General features: G+C 46.8%; 2 protein-coding genes across 2 annotated transcripts in view; both read right to left on the bottom strand.

The window, feature by feature from the left end:
* The window catches only part of LOC139475554 (streptococcal hemagglutinin-like), a 36,428-nt gene extending 32,132 nt beyond the window's left edge, over window positions 1-4,296 (bottom strand). Inside the window, exons 1-4 of the mRNA XM_071258745.1 lie at window positions 3,651-4,296; window positions 3,301-3,420; window positions 3,007-3,126; window positions 34-1,994 (exon numbers count right to left, since the gene is read on the bottom strand). Of these exons, the coding sequence (XP_071114846.1) occupies window positions 34-1,994; window positions 3,007-3,126; window positions 3,301-3,420; window positions 3,651-4,296 (2,847 nt within the window). The remainder of the gene's footprint in view (window positions 1-33; window positions 1,995-3,006; window positions 3,127-3,300; window positions 3,421-3,650) is intronic.
* A 187-nt stretch (window positions 4,297-4,483) lies between these two features.
* LOC139475553 (mucin-2-like) lies at window positions 4,484-18,168 on the bottom strand. Its single transcript, XM_071258744.1, has 20 exons — window positions 16,972-18,168; window positions 15,943-16,650; window positions 15,264-15,327; window positions 14,620-14,739; window positions 14,326-14,406; window positions 13,732-13,802; window positions 12,850-13,122; window positions 12,556-12,606; window positions 12,121-12,240; window positions 10,618-11,622; window positions 9,678-9,858; window positions 9,475-9,594; window positions 8,887-9,006; window positions 8,299-8,363; window positions 7,927-8,004; window positions 6,943-7,536; window positions 6,688-6,771; window positions 5,415-5,772; window positions 5,065-5,184; window positions 4,484-4,596 (listed from the first exon to the last, which is right to left on the bottom strand). The coding sequence occupies exons 1-20, from the start codon at window positions 18,166-18,168 to the stop codon at window positions 4,484-4,486; spliced, it is 5,523 nt and encodes a 1,840-aa protein (XP_071114845.1).
* Window positions 18,169-20,007: the final 1,839 nt, after the last annotated feature.

The raw sequence follows: 20,007 nt of genomic DNA, 5'->3' as shown, positions 1-20,007 counted from the left end.
CTCGGAAACTGTGGAAGCTTGAGATGTTGTTACCTGCGTCTGTGTAGAGGTGGGGCTAGTAATTACCACTGTTGTACTTTCCTCTGTCGCAGATGTACTTTCCAAGGTGCTTGACGTTGCACTTGTTGCTTCTGTTGGAGTAGTTTCCTGGGAAGCTGTTGAAGCTTGAGATGTGGTTACCCCCGTCTGGGTAGAGGTGGGGCTAGTAGTTGCCTCTGTTGTACTTTCCTCTGTCGCAGATGAACTTTCCAAGGTGCTTGACGTTGCACTTGTTGTTTCTGTTGGAGTAGTTTCCTCGGAAACTGTGGAAGCTTTAGATATGGTCATCTCCGTCTGGGTAGAGGTGGGAGTACTAGTTACCTCTGTTGTACTTTCCTCTGTCACAGATGTACTTTCCAAGGTGCTTGACGTTGCACTTGTTGCTTCTGTTGAAGTAGTTTCCTCGGAAACTGTGGAAGCTTGAGATGTGCTTACCTCCGTCTGGGTAGAGGTGGGGCTAGTAGTTGCCTCTGTTGTACTTTCCTCTGTCGCAGATGTACTTTCCAAGGTGCTTGACGTTGCACTTGTTGCTTCTGTTGAAACCGTTTCCTGGGAAACTGTGGAAGCTTGAGATGTGGTCATCTCTGTCTGGGTAGAGGTTGGGCTAGTAGTTACCTCTGTTGTACTTTCCTCTGTCGCAGATGTACTTTCCAAGGTGCTTGACGTTGCACTTGTTGCTTCTGTTGAAGTAGTTTCCTGGGAAACTGTGGAAGCTTGAGATGTGGTTACATCCGTCTGGGTAGTGGTGGGGCTAGTAGTTGCCTCTGTTTTACTTTCCTCTGTCGCAGATGTACTTTCCAAGGTGCTTGACATTGCACTTTGTGCTTCTGTTGGAGTAGTTTCCTCGGAAACGGTGGAAGCTTGAGATGTTGTTACCTGCGTCTGTGTAGAGGTGGGGCTAGTAATTACCACTGTTGTACTTTCCTCTGTCGCAGATGTACTTTCCAAGGTGCTTGACGTTGCACTTGTTGCTTCTGTTGGAGTAGTTTCCTGGGAAGCTGTTGAAGCTTGAGATGTGGTTACCCCCGTCTGGGTAGAGGTGGGGCTAGTAGTTGCCTCTGTTGTACTTTCCTCTGTCGCAGATGAACTTTCCAAAGTGCTTGACGTTGCACTTGTTGTTTCTGTTGGAGTAGTTTCCTCGGAAACTGTGGAAGCTTTAGATATGGTCATCTCCGTCTGGGTAGAGGTGGGAGTACTAGTTACCTCTGTTGTACTTTCCTCTGTCACAGATGTACTTTCCAAGGTGCTTGACGTTGCACTTGTTGCTTCTGTTGAAGTAGTTTCCTCGGAAACTGTTGAAGCTTGAGATGTGGTTACCTCCGTCTGGGTAGAGATGGGGCCAGTAGTTACCTCTGTTGTACTTTCCTCTGTCACAGATGTACTTTCCAAGGTGCTTGACGTTGCACTTGTTGCTTCTGTTGAAGTAGTTTCCTCGGAAACTGTGGAAGCTTGAGATGTGCTTACCTCCGTCTGGGTAGAGGTGGGGCTAGTAGTTGCCTCTGTTGTACTTTCCTCTGTCGCAGATGTACTTTCCAAGGTGCTTGACGTTGCACTTGTTGCTTCTGTTGAAACCGTTTCCTGGGAAACTGTGGAAGCTTGAGATGTGGTCATCTCTGTCTGGGTAGAGGTTGGGCTAGTAGTTACCTCTGTTGTACTTTCCTCTGTCGCAGATGTACTTTCCAAGGTGCTTGACGTTGCACTTGTTGCTTCTGTTGAAGTAGTTTCCTGGGAAACTGTGGAAGCTTGAGATGTGGTTACATCCGTCTGGGTAGTGGTGGGGCTAGTAGTTGCCTCTGTTTTACTTTCCTCTGTCGCAGATGTACTTTCCAAGGTGCTTGACATTGCACTTTGTGCTTCTGTTGGAGTAGTTTCCTCGGAAACGGTGGAAGCTTGAGATGTGGTTACCTCCGTCTGGATAGAGGTTGGGCTAGTAGTTACCTCTGTTGTACTTTCCTCTGTCGCAGATGTACTTTCCAAGGTGCTTGACGTTGCACTTGTTGCTTCTGTTGAAGTAGTTTCCTGGGAAACTGTGGAAGCTTGAGAATTGGTCATCTCCGTCTGGTTAGAGGTGGGGCTAGTAGTTACCTCTGTTTTACTTTCCTCTGTCGCAGATGTACTTTCCAAGGTGCTTGACGTTGCACTTGTTGCTTCTGTTGGCGTAGTTTCCTCGGAAACTGTGGAAGCTTGAGATGTGGTCATCTCCGTCTGGTTAGAGGTTGGGCTAGTAGTTACCTCTGTTGTACTTTCATCTGTCGCAGATGTACTTTCCAAGGTGCTTGACGTTGCACTTGTTGCTTCTGTTGAAGTAGTTTCCTGGGAAACTGTGGAAGCTTGAGATGTGGTTACCTCCGTCTGTGTAGAGGTGGGGCTAGTAGTTACCTCTGTTGTACTTTCCACTGTCGCAGATGTACTTTCCAAGGTGCTTGACGTTGCACTTGTTGCTTCTGTTGAAGTAGTTTCCTCGGAAACTGTTGAAGCTTGAGATGTGGTTACCTCCGTCTGGGTAGAGATGGGGCCAGTAGTTACCTCTGTTGTACTTTCGTCTGTCGCAGATGTACTTTCCAAGGTGCTTGACGTTGCACTTGTTGCTTCTGTTGAAGTAGTTTCCTCGGAAACTGTGGAAGCTTGAGATGTGGTCATCTGCGTCTGGTTAGAGGTTGGGCTAGTAGTTACCTCTGTTGTACTTTCCTCTGTCGCAGATGTACTTTCCAAGGTGCTTGACGTTGCACTTGTTGCTTCTGTTGAAGTAGTTTCCTGGGAAACTGTGGAAGCTTGAGATGTGGTTACCTCCGTCTGTGTAGAGGTGGGGCTAGTAGTTACCTCTGTTGTACTTTCCTCTGTCGCAGATGTACTTTCCAAGGTGCTTGACGTTGCACTTGTTGCTTCTGTTGAAGTAGTTTCCTGGGGGACTGTGGAAGCTTGAGATGTGGTTACCTCCGTCTGGGTAGAAGTGGGGCTAGTAGTTACCTCTGTTGTACTTTCCTCTGTCGCAGATGTACTTTCCAAGGTGCTTGACATTGCACTTGTTGCTTCTGTTGAAGTAGTTTCCTGGGAAACTGTGGAAGCTTGAGATGTTGTTACCTCCGTCTGGGTAGATGTAGGGCTAGTAGTTACCTCTGTTGTACTTTCCTCTGTCGCAGATGTACTTTCCAAGGTGCTTGACGTTGCACTTGTTGCTTCTGTTGAAGTAGTTTCCTCGGAAACTGTGGAAGCTTGAGATGTGGTCATCTCCGCCTGGTTAGAGGTGGGGCTAGTAGTTACCTCTGTTGTACTTTCCTCTGTCGCAGATGTACTTTCCAAGGTGCTTGACGTTGCATTTGTTTCTTCTGTTGAAGTAGTTTCCTGGGAAACTGTGGAAGCTTGAGATGTGGTTACCTCCGTCTGGATAGAGGTGGGGCTAGTAGTTACCTCTGTTGTACTTTCCTCTGTCGCAGATGTACTTTCCAAGGTGCTTGACGTTGCACTTGTTGCTTCTGTTGAAGTAGTTTCCTGGGAAACTGTGGAAGCTTGAGATGTGGTTACCTCCGTCTGTGTAGAGGTGGGGCTAGTAGTTACCACTGTTGTACTTTCCTTTGTCGCAGATGTACTTTCCAAGGTGCTTGACGTTGCACTTGTTGCTTCTGTTGGAGTAGTTTCCTGGGAAACTGTTGAAGCTTGAGATGTGGTTACCCCCGTCTGGGTAGAGGTGGGGCTAGTAGTTGCCTCTGTTGTACTTTCCTCTGTCGCAGATGAACTTTCCAAGGTGCTTGACGTTGCACTTGTTGTTTCTGTGGGAGTAGTTTCCTTGGAAACTGTGGAAGCTTGAGATGTGGTCATCTCCGTCTGGGTAGAGGTGGGAGTACTAGTTACCTCTGTTGTACTTTCCTCTGTCGCAGATGTACTTTCCAAGGTGCTTGACGTTGCACTTGTTGCTTCTGTTGAAGTAGTTTCCTCGGAAACTGTTGAAGCTTGAGATGTGGTTACCTCCGTCTGGGTAGAGATGGGGCCAGTAGTTACCTCTGTTGTACTTTCCTCTGTCGCAGATGTACTTTCCAAGGTGCTTGACGTTGCACTTGTTGCTTCTGTTGAAGTAATTTCCTCGGAAACTGTGGAAGCTTGAGATGTGCTTACCTCCGTCTGGGTAGAGGTGGGGCTAGTAGTTGCCTCTGTTGTACTTTCCTCTGTCGCAGATGTACTTTCCAAGGTGCTTGACGTTACACTTGTTGCTTCTGTTGAAGTAGATTCCTGGGAAACTTTTGAAGCTTGAGATGTGGTCATCTCCGTCTGGTTAGAGGTGGGGCTAGTAGTTACCTCTGTTGTACTTTCCTCTGTCGCAGATGTACTTTCCAAGGTGCTTGACGTTGCACTTGTTGCTTCTGTTGAAGTAGTTTCCTGGGAAACTGTGGAAGCTTGAGATGTGGTTACCTCCGTCTGGGTAGAGGTGGGGCTAGTAGTTGCCTCTGTTTTACTTTCCACTGTCGCAGATGTACTTTCCAAGGTGCTTGACATTGCACTTTGTGCTTCTGTTGGAGTAGTTTCCTCGGAAACGGTGGAAGCTTGAGATGTGGTTACCTCCGTCTGGTTAGAGGTTGGGCTAGTAGTTACCTCTGTTGTACTTTCATCTGTCGCAGATGTACTTTCCAAGGTGCTTGACGTTGCACTTGTTGCTTCTGTTGAAGTAGTTTCCTGGGAAACTGTGGAAGCTTGAGATGTGGTTACCTCCGTCTGTGTAGAGGTGGGGCTAGTAGTTACCTCTGTTGTACTTTCCACTGTCGCAGATGTACTTTCCAAGGTGCTTGACGTTGCACTTGTTGCTTCTGTTGAAGTAGTTTCCTGGGGGACTGTGGAAGCTTGAGATGTAGTTACCTCCGTCTGTGTAGAGGTGGGGCTAGTAGTTACCTCTGTTGTACTTTCCTCTGTCGCAGATGTACTTTCCAAGGTGCTTGACGTTGCACTTGTTGCTTCTGTTGAAGTAGTTTCCTCGGAAACTGTTGAAGCTTGAGATGTGGTCATCTCCGCCTGGTTAGAGGTGGGGCTAGTAGTTACCTCTGTTGTACTTTCCTCTGTCGCAGATGTACTTTCCAAGGTGCTTGACGTTGCATTTGTTTCTTCTGTTGAAGTAGTTTCCTGGGAAACTGTGGAAGCTTGAGATGTGGTTACCTCCGTCTGGTTAGAGGTGGGGCTAGTTGTTACCTCTGTTGTACTTTCCTCTGTCGCAGATGTACTTTCCAAGGTGCTTGACGTTGCACTTGTTGCTTCTGTTGAAGTAGTTTCCTCGGAAACTGTGGAAGCTTGAGATGTGGTTACCTCCGTCTGTGTAGAGGTGGGGCTAGTAGTTACCACTGTTGTACTTTCCTCTGTCGCAGATGTACTTTCCAAAGTGCTTGACGTTGCACTTGTTGCTTCTGTTGGAGTAGTTTCCTGGGAAACTGTTAAAGCTTGAGATGTGGTTACCCCCATTTGGGTAGAGGTGGGGCTAGTAGTTACCTCTGTTGTACTTTCCTCTGTCGCAGATGAACTTTCCAAGGTGCTTGACGTTGCACTTGTTGTTTCTGTGGGAGTAGTTTCCTCGGAAACTGTGGAAGCTTGAGATGTGGTCATCTCCGTCTGGGTAGAGGTGGGAGTACTAGTTACCTCTGTTGTACTTTCCTCTGTCGCAGATGTACTTTCCAAGGTGCTTGACGTTGCACTTGTTGCTTCTGTTGAAGTAGTTTCCTCGGAAACTGTTGAAGCTTGAGATGTGGTTACCTCCGTCTGGGTAGAGATGGGGCCAGTAGTTACCTCTGTTGTACTTTCGTCTGTCGCAGATGTACTTTCCAAGGTGCTTGACGTTGCACTTGTTGCTTCTGTTGAAGTAGTTTCCTCGGAAACTGTGGAAGCTTGAGATGTGGTCATCTCCGTCTGGTTAGAGGTTGGGCTAGTAGTTACCTCTGTTGTACTTTCCTCTGTCGCAGATGTACTTTCCAAGGTGCTTGACGTTGCACTTGTTGCTTCTGTTGAAGTAGTTTCCTGGGAAACTGTGGAAGCTTGAGATGTGGTTACCTCCGTCTGTGTAGAGGTGGGGCTAGTAGTTACCTCTGTTGTACTTTCCTCTGTCGCAGATGTACTTTCCAAGGTGCTTGACGTTGCACTTGTTGCTTCTGTTGAAGTAATTTCCTGGGGGACTGTGGAAGCTTGAGATGTGGTTACCTCCGTCTGGGTAGAAGTGGGGCTAGTAGTTACCTCTGTTGTACTTTCCTCTGTCGCAGATGTACTTTCCAAGGTGCTTGACATTGCACTTGTTGCTTCTGTTGAAGTAGTTTCCTGGGAAACTGTGGAAGCTTGAGATGTTGTTACCTCCGTCTGGGTAGATGTAGGGCTAGTAGTTACCTCTGTTGTACTTTCCTCTGTCGCAGATGTACTTTCCAAGGTGCTTGACGTTGCACTTGTTGCTTCTGTTGAAGTAGTTTCCTCGGAAACTGTGGAAGCTTGAGATGTGGTCATCTCCGCCTGGTTAGAGGTGGGGCTAGTAGTTACCTCTGTTGTACTTTCCTCTGTCGCAGATGTACTTTCCAAGGTGCTTGACGTTGCATTTGTTTCTTCTGTTGAAGTAGTTTCCTGGGAAACTGTGGAAGCTTGAGATGTGGTTACCTCCGTCTGGATAGAGGTGGGGCTAGTAGTTACCTCTGTTGTACTTTCCTCTGTCGCAGATGTACTTTCCAAGGTGCTTGACGTTGCACTTGTTGCTTCTGTTGAAGTAGTTTCCTGGGAAACTGTGGAAGCTTGAGATGTGGTTACCTCCGTCTGTGTAGAGGTGGGGCTAGTAGTTACCACTGTTGTACTTTCCTTTGTCGCAGATGTACTTTCCAAGGTGCTTGACGTTGCACTTGTTGCTTCTGTTGGAGTAGTTTCCTGGGAAACTGTTGAAGCTTGAGATGTGGTTACCCCCGTCTGGGTAGAGGTGGGGCTAGTAGTTGCCTCTGTTGTACTTTCCTCTGTCGCAGATGAACTTTCCAAGGTGCTTGACGTTGCACTTGTTGTTTCTGTGGGAGTAGTTTCCTCGGAAACTGTGGAAGCTTGAGATGTGGTCATCTCCGTCTGGGTAGAGGTGGGAGTACTAGTTACCTCTGTTGTACTTTCCTCTGTCGCAGATGTACTTTCCAAGGTGCTTGACGTTGCACTTGTTGCTTCTGTTGAAGTAGTTTCCTCGGAAACTGTTGAAGCTTGAGATGTGGTTACCTCCGTCTGGGTAGAGATGGGGCCAGTAGTTACCTCTGTTGTACTTTCCTCTGTTGCAGATGTACTTTCCAAGGTGCTTGACGTTACACTTGTTGCTTCTGTTGAAGTAATTTCCTCGGAAACTGTGGAAGCTTGAGATGTGCTTACCTCCGTCTGGGTAGAGGTGGGGCTAGTAGTTGCCTCTGTTGTACTTTCCTCTGTCGCAGATGTACTTTCCAAGGTGCTTGACGTTACACTTGTTGCTTCTGTTGAAGTAGATTCCTGGGAAACTTTGGAAGCTTGAGATGTGGTCATCTCCGTCTGGTTAGAGGTGGGGCTAGTAGTTACCTCTGTTGTACTTTCCTCTGTCGCAGATGTACTTTCCAAGGTGCTTGACGTTGCACTTGTTGCTTCTGTTGAAGTAGTTTCCTGGGAAACTGTGGAAGCTTGAGATGTGGTTACCTCCGTCTGGGTAGAGGTGGGGCTAGTAGTTGCCTCTGTTTTACTTTCCACTGTCGCAGATGTACTTTCCAAGGTGCTTGACATTGCACTTTGTGCTTCTGTTGGAGTAGTTTCCTCGGAAACGGTGGAAGCTTGAGATGTGGTTACCTCCGTCTGGTTAGAGGTTGGGCTAGTAGTTACCTCTGTTGTACTTTCCTCTGTCGCAGATGTACTTTCCAAGGTGCTTGACGTTGCACTTGTTGCTTCTGTTGAAGTAGTTTCCTGGGAAACTGTGGAAGCTTGAGATGTGGTTACCTCCGTCTGTGTAGAGGTGGGGCTAGTAGTTACCTCTGTTGTACTTTCCTCTGTCGCAGATGTACTTTCCAAGGGGCTTGACGTTGCACTTGTTGCTTCTGTTGGAGTAGTTTCCTGGGAAACTGTGGAAGCTTGAGATGTGGTTACCTCCGTCTGGATAGAGGTGGGGCTAGTAGTTACCTCTGTTGTACTTTCCTCTGTCGCAGATGTACTTTCCAAGGTGCTTGACGTTGCACTTGTTGCTTCTGTTGAAGTAGTTTCCTCGGAAACTGTGGAAGCTTGAGATGTGGTTACCTCAGTCTGGGTAGAGGTGGGGCTAGTAGTTACCTCTGTTGTACTTTCCTCTGTCGCAGATGTACTTTCCAAGGTGCTTGACGTTGCACTTGTTGCTTCTGTTGGAGTAGTTACCTGGAAAACTGTGGAAGCTTGAGATGTGGTTACCTCCGTCTGGGTAGTGGTGGGGCTAGTAGTTACCTCTGTTGTACTTTCCTCTGTCGCAGATGTACTTTCCAAGGTGCTTGACGTTGCACTTGTTGCTTCTGTTGAAGTAGTTTCCTGGGAAACGGTGGAAGCTTGAGATGTGGTTACCTCCGTCTGGATAGAGGTGGGGCTAGTAGTTACCTCTGTTGTACTTTCCTCTGTTGCAGATGTACTTTCCAAGATGCTTGACGTTGCACTTGTTGCTTCTGTTGAAGTAGTTTCCTGGGAAACTGTGGAAGCTTGAGATGTGGTTACCTCCGTCTGGGTAGAGGTGGGGCTAGTAGTTACCTCTGTTGTACTTTCCTCTGTCGCAGATGTACTTTCCAAGGTGCTTGACGTTGCACTTGTTGCTTCTGTTGAAGTAGTTTCCTCGGAAACTGTGGAAGCTTGAGATGTGGTTACCTCAGTCTGGGTAGAAGTGGGGCTAGTAGTTACCTCTGTTGTACTTTCCTCTGTCGCAGATGTACTTTCCAAGGTGCTTGACGTTGCACTTGTTGCTTCTGTTGGAGTAGTTACCTGGAAAACTGTGGAAGCTTGAGATGTGGTTACCTCCGTCTGGGTAGTGGTGGGGCTAGTAGTTACCTCTGTTGAACTTTCCTCTGTCGCAGATGTACTTTCCAAGGTGCTTGACGTTGCACTTGTTGCTTCTGTTGAAGTAGTTTCCTGGGAAACGGTGGAAGCTTGAGATGTGGTTACCTCCGTCTGGATAGAGGTGGGGCTAGTAGTTACCTCTGTTGTACTTTCCTCTGTTGCAGATGTACTTTCCAAGATGCTTGACGTTGCACTTGTTGCTTCTGTTGAAGTAGTTTCCTGGGAAACTGTGGAAGCTTGAGATGTGGTTACCTCCGTCTGGGTAGAGGTGGGGCTAGTAGTTACCTCTGTTGTACTTTCCTCTGTCGCAGATGTACTTTCCAAGGTGCTTGACGTTGCACTTGTTGCTTCTGTTGAAGTAGTTTCCTGGGAAACTGTGTAAGCTTGAGGTGTGGTCATCTCCGTCTGGTGAGAGGTGGGGCTAGTAGTTACCTCTGTTGTACTTTCCTCTGTCGCAGATGTACTTTCCAGGGTGCTTGACGTTCCACTTGTTGCTTCTGTTGAAGTAGTTTCCTGGGAAACTGTTGAAGCTTGAGATGTGGTTACCTCCGTCTGCGTAGAGGTGGGGCTAGTAGTTACCTCTGTTGTACTTTCCTCTGTCGCAGATGTACTTTCCAAGGTGCTTGACATTGCACTTGTTGCTTCTGTTGAAGTAGTTTCCTGGGAAACTGTAGAAGCTTGAGATGTGGTCATCTCAGTCTGGTTAGAGGTTGGGTTAGTAGTTACCTCTGTTGTACTTTCCTCTGTCGCAGATGTACTTTCAAAGGTGCTTGACGTTGCACTTGTTGCTTCTGTTGAAGTAGTTTCCTGGGAAACTGTGGAAGCTTGAGATGTGGTTACCTCCGTCTGGATAGAGGTGGGGCTAGTAGTTACCTCTGTTGTACTTTCCTCTGTTGCAGATGTACTTTCCAAGGTGCTTGACGTTGCACTTGTTGCTTCTGTTGAAGTAGTTTCCTGGGAAACTGTGGAAGCTTGAGATGTGGTTACCTCCGTCTGGTTAGAGGTGGGGCTAGTAGTTACCTCTGTTGTACTTTCCTCTGTCGCAGATGTACTTTCCAAGGTGCTTGACGTTGCACTTGTTGCTTCTGTTGAAGTAGTTTCCTCGGAAACTGTGTAAGCTTGAGGTGTGGTCATCTCCGTCTGGTGAGAGGTGGGGCTAGTAGTTACCTCTGTTGTACTTTCCTCTGTCGCAGATGTACTTTCCAGGGTGCTTGACGTTGCACTTGTTGCTTCTGTTGAAGTAGTTTCCTGGGAAACCGTGGAAGCTTGAGATGTGGTTACCTCCGTCTGCGTAGAGGTGGGGCTAGTAGTTACCTCTGTTGTACTTTCCTCTGTCGCAGATGTACTTTCCAAGGTGCTTGACATTGCACTTGTTGCTTCTGTTGAAGTAGTTTCCTGGGAAACTGTGGAAGCTTGAGATGTGGTCATCTCCGTCTCGTTAGAGGTTGGGCTAGTAGTTACCTCTGTTGTACTTTCCTCTGTCGCAGATGTACTTTCCAAGGTGCTTGACGTTGCACTTGTTGCTTCTGTTGAAGTAGATTCCTGGGAAACTGTGGAAGCTTGAGATGTGGTTACCTCCGTCTGGGTAGAGGTGGGGCTAGTAGTTGCCTCTGTTGTACTTTCCTCCTTCGCAGATGAACTTTCCAAGGTGCTTGACGTTGCACTTGTTGTTTCTATTGAAGTAGTTTCCTGGGAAACTGTGGAAGCTTGAGATGTGGTCATCTCCGTCTGGGTAGAGGTGGGAGTACTATTTACCTCTGTTGTACTTTCCTCTGTCGCAGATGTACTTTCCAAGGTGCTTGACGTTGCACTTGTTGCTTCTGTTGGAGTAGTTTCCTGGGAAACTGTTGAAGCTTGAGATGTGGTTACCTCCGTCTGGGTAGAGATGGGGCCAGTAGTTACCTCTGTTGTACTTTCCTCTGTCACAGATGTACTTTCCAAGGTGCTTGACGTTGCACTTGTTGCTTCTGTTAAAGTAGTTTCCTCGGAAACTGTGGAAGCTTGAGATGTGCTTACCTCCGTCTGGGTAGAGGTGGGGCTAGTAGTTGCCTCTGTTGTACTTTCCTCTGTCGCAGATGTACTTTCCAAGGTGCTTGACGTTGCACTTGTTGCTTCTGTTGAAACCGTTTCCTCGGAAACTGTGGAAGCTTGAGATGTGGTCATCTCTCTCTGGGTAGATGTTGGGCTTCTAGTTACCTCTGTTGTACTTTCCTCTGTCGCAGATGTACTTTCCAAGGTGCTTGACGTTGCACTTGTTGCTTCTGTTAAAGTAGTTTCCTGGGAAACTGTGGAAGCTTGAGATGTGCTTACCTCCGTCTGGGTAGTGGTGGGGCTAGTAGTTGCCTCTGTTGTACTTTCCTCTGTCGCAGATGTACTTTCCAAGGTGCTTGACGTTGCACTTGTTGCTTCTGTTGGTGTAGTTTCCTCGGAAAATGTGGAAGCTTGAGATGTGGTCATCTCTGTCTGGGTAGATGTTGGGCTAGTAGTTACCTCTGTTGTACTTTCCTCTGTCGCAGATGTACTTTCCAAGGTGCTTGACGTTGCACTTGTTGCTTCTGTTGAAGTAGTTTCCTCGGAAACTGTGGAAGCTTCAGATGTGGTCATCTCCGTCTGGGTAGAGGTGGGGCTAGTAGTCACCTCTGTTGTACTTTCCTCTGTCGCAGATGTACTTTCCAAGGTGCTTGACGTTGCACTTGTTGCTTCTGTTGAAGTAGTTTCCTGGGAAACTGTGGAAGCTTGAGATGTGGTCATCTCCGTCTGGGTAGATGTTGGGCTTGTAGTTACCTCTGTTGTACTTTCCTCTGTCGCAGATGTACTTTCCAAGGTGCTTGACGTTGCACTTGTTGCTTCTGTTGGAGTAGTTTCCTCAGAAATTGTGGAAGCTTGAGATGTGGTCATCTCCGTTTGGTTAGAGGTGGGGCTAGTAGTTACCTCTGTTGTACTTTCCTCTGTCGCAGATGTACACTCCAAGGTGCTTGACGTTGCACTTGTTGCTTCTGTTGAAGTAGTTTCCTGGGAAACTGTGGAAGCTTGAGATGTGGTTACCTTCGTCTGGGTAGAGGTGGGGCTAGTAGTTACCTCTGTTGTACTTTCCTCTGTCGCAGATGTACTTTCCAAGGTGCTTGACATTGCACTTTGTGCTTCTGTTGGAGTAGTTTCCTCGGAAACGGTGGAAGCTTGAGATGTGGTTACCTCCGTCTGGTTAGAGGTGGGGCTAGTAGTTACCTCTGTTGTACTTTCCTCTGTCGCAGATGTACTTTCCAAGGTGCTTGACGTTGCACTTGTTGCTTCTGTTGAAGTAGTTTCCTGGGAAACTGTGGAAGCTTGAGATGTGGTTACCTCCGTCTGTGTACAGGTGGGGCTAGTAGTTACCTCTGTTGTACTTTCCTCTGTCGCAGATGTACTTTCCAAGGTGCTTGACGTTGCACTTGTTGATTCTGTTGGAGTAGTTTCCTGGGAAACTGTGGAAGCTTGAGATGTGGTTACCTCCGTCTGGTTAGAGGTGGGGCTAGTAGTTACCTCTGTTGTACTTTCCTCTGTCGCAGATGTACTTTCCAAGGTGCTTGACGTTCCACTTGTTGCTTCTGTTGAAGTAGTTTCCTCGGAAACTGTGGAAGCTTGAGATGTGGTTACCTCCGTCTGTGTAGAGGTGGGGCTAGTAGTTACCTCTGTTGTACTTTCCTCTGTCGCAGATGTACTTTCCAAGGTGCTTGACGTTGCACTTGTTGATTCTGTTGGAGTAGTTTCCTGGGAAACTGTGGAAGCTTGAGATGTGGTTACCTCCGTCTGGTTAGAAGTGGGGCTAGTAGTTACCTCTGTTGTACTTTCCTCTGTCGCAGATGTACTTTCCAAGGTGCTTGACGTTCCACTTGTTGCTTCTGTTGAAGTAGTTTCCTCGGAAACTGTGGAAGCTTGAGATGTGGTTACCCCCGTCTGGGTAGAGGTGGGGCTAGAAGTTGCCTCTGTTGTACTTTCCTCTGTCGCAGATGATCTTTCCAAGGTGCTTGACGTTACACTTGTTGCTTCTGTTGAAGTAGATTCCTGGGAAACTTTGGAAGCTTGAGATGTGGTCATCTCCGTCTGGTTAGAGGTGGGGCTAGTAGTTACCTCTGTTGTACTTTCCTCTGTCGCAGATGTACTTTCCAAGGTGCTTGACGTTGCACTTGTTGCTTCTGTTGAAGTAGTTTCCTGGGAAACGGTGGAAGCTTGAGATGTGGTTACCTCCGTCTGGATAGAGGTGGGGCTAGTAGTTACCTCTGTTGTACTTTCCTCTGTCGCAGATGTACTTTCCAAGGTACTTGACGTTGCACTTGTTGCTTCTGTTGAAGTAGTTTCCTGGGAAACTGTGGAAGCTTGAGATGTGGTTACCTCCGTCTGGGTAGAGAAGGGGCTAGTAGTTACCTCTGTTGTACTTTCCTCTGTCGCAGAAGTATTTTCCAAGGTGCTTGACGTTGCACTTGTTGCTTCTGTTGAAGTAGTTTCCTGGGAAACTGTGGAAGCTTGAGATGTGGTCATCTCCGTCTGGTTAGATGTGGGGCTAGTAGTTACCTCTGTTGTACTTTCCTCTGTCGCAGATGTACTTTCCAAGGTGCTTGACGTTGCACTTGTTGCTTCTGTTGAAGTAGTTTCCTGGGAAACTGTGGAAGCTTGAGATGTGGTTACCTCCGTCTGGTTAGAGGTGGGGCTAGTAGTTACCTCTGTTGTACTTTCCTCTGTCGCAGATGTACTTTCCAAGGTGCTTGACGTTGCACTTGTTGCTTCTGTTGAAGTAGTTACCTGGAAAACTGTGGAAGCTTGAGATGTGGTTACCTCCGTCTGGGTAGTGGTGGGGCTAGTAGTTACCTCTGTTGTACTTTCCTCTGTCGCAGATGTACTTTCCAAGGTTCTTGACGTTGCACTTGTTGCTTCTGTTGGAGTAGTTTCCTCGGAAACTGTGGAAGCTTGAGATGTGGTTACCTCCGTCTGGTTAGAGGTGGGGCTAGTAGTTACCTCTGTTGTACTTTCCTCTGTCGCAGATGTACTTTTCAAGGTGCTTGACGTTCCACTTGTTGCTTCTGTTGAAGTAGTTTCCTCGGAAACTGTGGAAGCTTGAGATGTGGTTACCCCCGTCTGGGTAGAGGTGGGGCTAGTAGTTGCCTCTGTTGTACTTTCCTCTGTCGCAGATGATCTTTCCAATGTGGTTGACGTTACACTTGTTGCTTCTGTTGAAGTAGATTCCTGGGAAACTTTGGAAGCTTGAGATGTGGTCATCTCCGTCTGGTTAGAGGTGGGGCTAGTAGTTACCTCTGTTGTACTTTCCTCTGTCGCAGATGTACTTTCCAAGGTGCTTGACGTTGCACTTGTTGCTTCTGTTGGAGTAGTTACCTGGAAAACTGTGGAAGCTTGAGATGTGGTTACCTCCGTCTGGGTAGTGGTGGGGCTAGTAGTTACCTCTGTTGTACTTTCCTCTGTCGCAGATGTACTTTCAAAGGTGCTTGACGTTGCACTTGTTGCTTCTGTTGAAGTAGTTTCCTGGGAAACGGTGGAAGCTTGAGATGTGGTTACCTCCGTCTGGATAGAGGTGGGGCTAGTAGTTACCTCTGTTGTACTTTCCTCTGTCGCAGATGTACTTTCCAAGGTACTTGACATTGCACTTGTTGCTTCTGTTGAAGTAGTTTCCTGGGAAACTGTGGAAGCTTGAGATGTGGTTACCCCCGTCTGGGTAGAGAAGGGGCTAGTAGTTACCTCTGTTGTACTTTCCTCTGTCGCAGAAGTATTTTCCAAGGTGCTTGACGTTGCACTTGTTGCTTCTGTTGAAGTAGTTTCCTGGGAAACTGTGGAAGCTTGAGATGTGGTCATTTCCGTCTGGTTAGAGGTGGGGCTAGTAGTTACCTCTGTTGTACTTTCCTCTGTCGCAGATGTACTTTCCAAGGTGCTTGACGTTGCACTTGTTGCTTCTGTTGAAGTAGTTTCCTGGGAAACTGTGGAAGCTTGAGATGTGGTCATCTCCGTCTGGTTAGAGGTGGGGCTAGTAGTTACCTCTGTTGTACTTTCCTCTGTCGCAGATGTACTTTCCAAGGTGCTTGACGTTGCACTTGTTGCTTCTGTTGAAGTAGTTTCCTGGGAAACTGTGGAAGCTTGAGATGTGGTCATCTCCGTCTGGGTAGAGGTGGGGCTAGTAGTTACCTCTGTTGTACTTTCCTCTGTCGCAGATGTACTTTCCAAGGTGCTTGACATTGCACTTGTTGCTTCTGTTGAAGTAGTTTCCTGGGAAACTGTGGAAGCTTGAGATGTGGTTACCTCCGTCTGGGAAGAGAAGGGGCTAGTAGTTACCTCTGTTGTACTTTCCTCTGTCGCAGAAGTATTTTCCAAGGTGCTTGACGTTGCACTTGTTGCTTCTGTTGAAGTAGTTTCCTGGGAAACTGTGGAAGTTTGAGATGTGGTCATCTCCGTCTGGTTAGAGGTGGGGCTAGTAGTTACCTCTGTTGTACTTTCCTCTGTCGCAGATGTACTTTCCAAGGTGCTTGACGTTGCACTTGTTGCTTCTGTTGAAGTAGTTTCTTGGGAAACTGTGGAAGCTTGAGATGTGGTTACCTCCGTCTGTATAGAGGTGGGGCTAGTAGTTACCTCTGTTGTACTTTCCTCTGTCGCAGATGTACTTTCCAAGGTGCTTGACGTTGCACTTGTTGCTTCTGTTGAAGTAGTTTCCTGGGAAACTGTGGAAGCTTGAGATGTGGTTACCTCCGTCTGGGTAGAGGTGGGTCTAGTAGTTACCTCTGTTGTACTTTCCTCTGTCGCAGATGTACTTTCAAAGGTGCTTGACGTTGCACTTGTTGCTTCTGTTGAAGCAGTTTCCTGGGAAACTGTGGAAGCTTGAGATGTGGTTACCTCCGTCTGGGTAGAGGTGGGGCTAGTAGTTACCTCTGTTGTACTTTCCTCTGTCGCAGATGTACTTTCCAAGGTGCTTGACGTTGCACTTGTAGCTTCTGTTGAAGTTGTTTCCTGGGAAACTGTGGAAGCTTGAGATGTGGTTACCTCCGTCTGGATAGAGGTGGGGCTAGTAGTTACCTCTGTTGTACTTTCCTCTGTCGCAGATGTACTTTCCAAGGTGCTTGACGTTGCACTTGTTGCTTCTGTTGAAGTAGTTTCCTGGGAAACTGTGGAAGCTTGAGATGTGGTTACCTCCGTCTGGGTAGAAGTGGGGCTAGTAGTTACCTCTGTTGTACTTTCCTCTGTCGCAGATGTACTTTCAAAGGTGCTTGACGTTGCACTTGTTGCTTCTGTTGAAGTAGTTTCCTGGGAAACTGTGGAAGCTTGAGATGTGGTTACCTCCGTCTGGATAGAGGTGGGGCTAGTAGTTACCTCTGTTGTACTTTCCTCTGTCGCAGATGTACTTTCCAAGGTACTTGACATTGCACTTGTTGCTTCTGTTGAAGTAGTTTCCTGGGAAACGGTGGAAGCTTGAGATGCGGTTACCTCCTTCTGGGTAGAGAAGGGGCTAGTAGTTACCTCTGTTGTACTTTCCTCTGTCGCAGAAGTATTTTCCAAGGTGCTTGACGTTGCACTTGTTGCTTCTGTTGAAGTAGTTTCCTGGGAAACTGTGGAAGCTTGAGATGTGGTTACCTCCGTCTGGGTAGAGATGGGGCTAGTAGTTACCTCTGTTGTACTTTCCTCTGTCGCAGATGTACTTTCCAAGGTTCTTGACGTTGCACTTGTTGCTTCTGTTGAAGTAGTTTCCTGGGAAACCGTGGAAGCTTGAGATGTGGTTACCTCCGTCTGGGTAGAGGTGGGGCTAGCAGTTACCTCTGTTGTACTTTCCTCTGTCGCAGATGTACTTTCCAAGGTGCTTGACGTTGCACTTGTTGCTTCTGTTGAAGTAGTTTCCTCGGAAACTGTGGAAGCTTGAGATGTTGTTACCTCCGTCTGGGTAGAGGTGGGGCTAGTAGTTACCTCTGTTGTACTTTCCTCAGTTGCAGATTTACTTTCGAAGGTGCTTGACGTTGCTTTTCGTCCTTCTGTTGAAGAAGTTTCCTCGGAAACTGTGGAAGCTTGAGATGTGGTCACCTCTGTCTTGGCAGACGTGGGGCTAGTAGTTACCTCTGTTGTACTTTCCTTTGTCGCAGATGTACTTTCCAAGGTGCTTGACGTTGCACTTGTTGCTTCTGTTGAAGTAGTTTCCTCGGACACTGTGGAAGATTGAGATGTGGCTACCTCCGTCTGGGTTGAGGTGGGGCTAGTAGTTACCTCTGTTGTACTTTTCTCTGTCGCAGATGTATTTTCCAAGATGCTTAACGTTTCAGTTGGTTCTGTTGAAGTAGTTTCCTCGGAAACTGTGGAAGCTTGAGATGTGGTTGCCTCCATCTGGGTAGATGTGACGCTTGTATTTTCCTCTGTTGTACTTTCCTCTGTCGCAGATGTACTTTCCAAGATGCTTGACGTTGCACTTGTTGCTTCTGTTAAGGTAGGTTCCTCTGAAACTGTCGTAGCTTGTGATGTTGTTATCTCCGTCTGGTAAGAGGTGGGGCTAGTAGTTACCTCTCTTGTAATTTCCTCTGTTGCAGATGTACTTTCCAAGGTTATTGACGTTGCACTTGTTGCTTCTGTTGAAGTAGCTTCCCCGGAAACTGTAGACGCTTGAGGTGTTGTCAGCATCATCTGAATAGGAGTTGAGCTAGTAGTTACCTCTGTTGTACTTTCCTCTGTCGCAGAAGTAGTTTCCAAGGTGCTTGACGTTGCACTTGATGCTTCTGTTGAAGTAGTTTCCTGGGAAACTGTGGAAGCTTGAGATGTGCTAACCCATGTTTCTGTAGAGATGGGGCTAGTAGTTATCTCTGTAGTACTTGGTGCTTCCCCGGTTTGTGTGGATGTTTCAGTAGCTCCAGTAGTTGATTTAGTTATGCTCTCTTCAGGAGGCACAGACAACTGTGTACTGGAGGTTTCGGTGGTTTCTGTTGATGAGGTGAAAGGTGATGATGGTGTCATTGCATCCTGTGTCGATGTGGATTCAGAGCCTGTTATCTCACTTGTAGTAAATAGTTCCTTTGTGGCAGACCTGGTGGCGGATGTTTTGTTGACGTCCCTTCTATACCTGTATATCCTTTGGCGGAAAGCGTTATTCAAGCTGGCATTAATCTTGTTGCTGTTCATTCTTATTTCTTTGTTATATGGAAGCTCCATTGAAGTAGCCAATGTAGATTTAGAGCGTTCTCGTTCAGGAGATGCTAAATGTTTCTCATCACGTTGTGGCATCAGAGCACCAGAAAGATAATTGTCCTCTTTATTTCTCTTACTAGTGTGAATACTAATCCCGTTGGGATATCGGAGGTTACCTTGAGCTAAGATGCTATTTAGAAGGTTGTAATTGTTCCTTCCTGAAACCAGAGGTACTTTTAAGGGCGGGGCAGGGTGGATATTTACCTGGTTTGTTGAAAGTAGTTTTCTGTGCTGATTATTTGAACCCGTCCAATCCTCTGCTTTATTTCTTGCTCTTTGAAAATGTGTTTTCTGGAATAAAGTAACAGTTAAGAAACCCATTTTATATTGGTCATTTTTTTTTTTTAAATGTCAACCAAATATTGTGTTCTCTGAAAGGAAATAATGGTCAAAGAATAATAATACAGAACGAAAATAAATGACTTTGTGTTAGCAAGAGGTTGGCAGCATGAAAGCAAAAGAAGAACGTCAATGCAGTTATGGATATCAAACTGACACGAAAGATTTCGACTTTGATAGATTTCGTGCCATAACAATGTTCAAGTTCTATGGCACGGCCTGCCATGTACTTAGCAGCCTGGACCAGACAAACCAGTGATTGATATTATGAGCAGTACCCCACGCGATGTCACGAGTCCTGACCACGCTATTTATTCAGTTGTCTGAACAGTGGTCAACCTAATCACACCATACGTATGTTCTTGTTTTGTTCTAAGGTAGGCATCGAGCGTTCATTTAAACCGCGGCTTAAACTCAAAACGAAACTTACAAGGTCGTGATTTGTGGCGGGGTGGCTTTTCTACACATACCCCTAACTGGTAGGTATATTACGGTTGTCCAGGGTACAAAGGGAATTCAAAATGTTTCAAGGTCACGTGTTACTGTAGGTCTTCCAGCCTTTGATATGACTCGATGGCGTCCTTTGAATCTAAGCGTGCTTTATCTTGCATTGTACAGTGTGTGCATTTCTTTTTCCAGCCATTGTAGTGATGTTTATGCTGTCTCGCATAAATCTTTGAATGAGGTCGATGGCCTCACACGTGTACATGTAAAACGTAAACGCCAACGAAACGAATAATGAGTCTCGATTATCTGCCGAAACATATTCCATTTGACAAAGTAGACACAATTTATGGATAACAACGTCTTAATACTGTAAAGGCGACGTTTCGGTACAGATCCTTATACCGTTGTCAAGCAAGACAGATTTCATTTTCTGAAAATTATATGAATGGATCACTGAAAATCAGTGATGACACCAGGTGTTCGCGAAAAGGGTAAGCATGCAATGCTCTACTGGTAGCACGCGCCACTCACAATTTTCATTAACAATAATGTATGTTGCCTACGCACGCACCCAGCATTACACCTACCGGGCGACGGTGGTGTGTTAACAATCTAGTGTCATGTAATACTTGTGAAAACTACCCTGTGATCACAATGACACGTTAACAATATCCGAGTGTATCGTAAATGCGGTCAGTTCACATGAAGATCTCTTAGAAGTATCTTAGATTTCACTCCCAGGTGGGCTGGTATTCTGAGACATTTATGCCCGTCAAAATACTTCCACATGTTTTTTGAGTGAGTTGGATTTAACGCCGCTTTTAACAGTATTCCAGTTATATCACGGCGTGTTAGCTTAATGTGGGAGGAAAGCCTGAAGCGATGCAGGTCTCAGACGTTTATCATTTCATAGAAACCCATGAGCACGGGTATGGTGCTGACAAACCTAGAAACATAATCGGGGCTAACCGAGATTCGAACTCACAA

This window comes from Haliotis cracherodii, unplaced genomic scaffold (assembly GCF_022045235.1).
Source record: "Haliotis cracherodii isolate W230 unplaced genomic scaffold, xgHalCrac1.p SCAF_3, whole genome shotgun sequence".
NCBI classification, from domain to species: Eukaryota; Metazoa; Mollusca; class Gastropoda; order Lepetellida; family Haliotidae; genus Haliotis; species Haliotis cracherodii.
The sequence above is the reverse complement of the archived record's forward strand: the minus strand, read 5'-3'. Positions and strand labels throughout refer to the sequence as shown.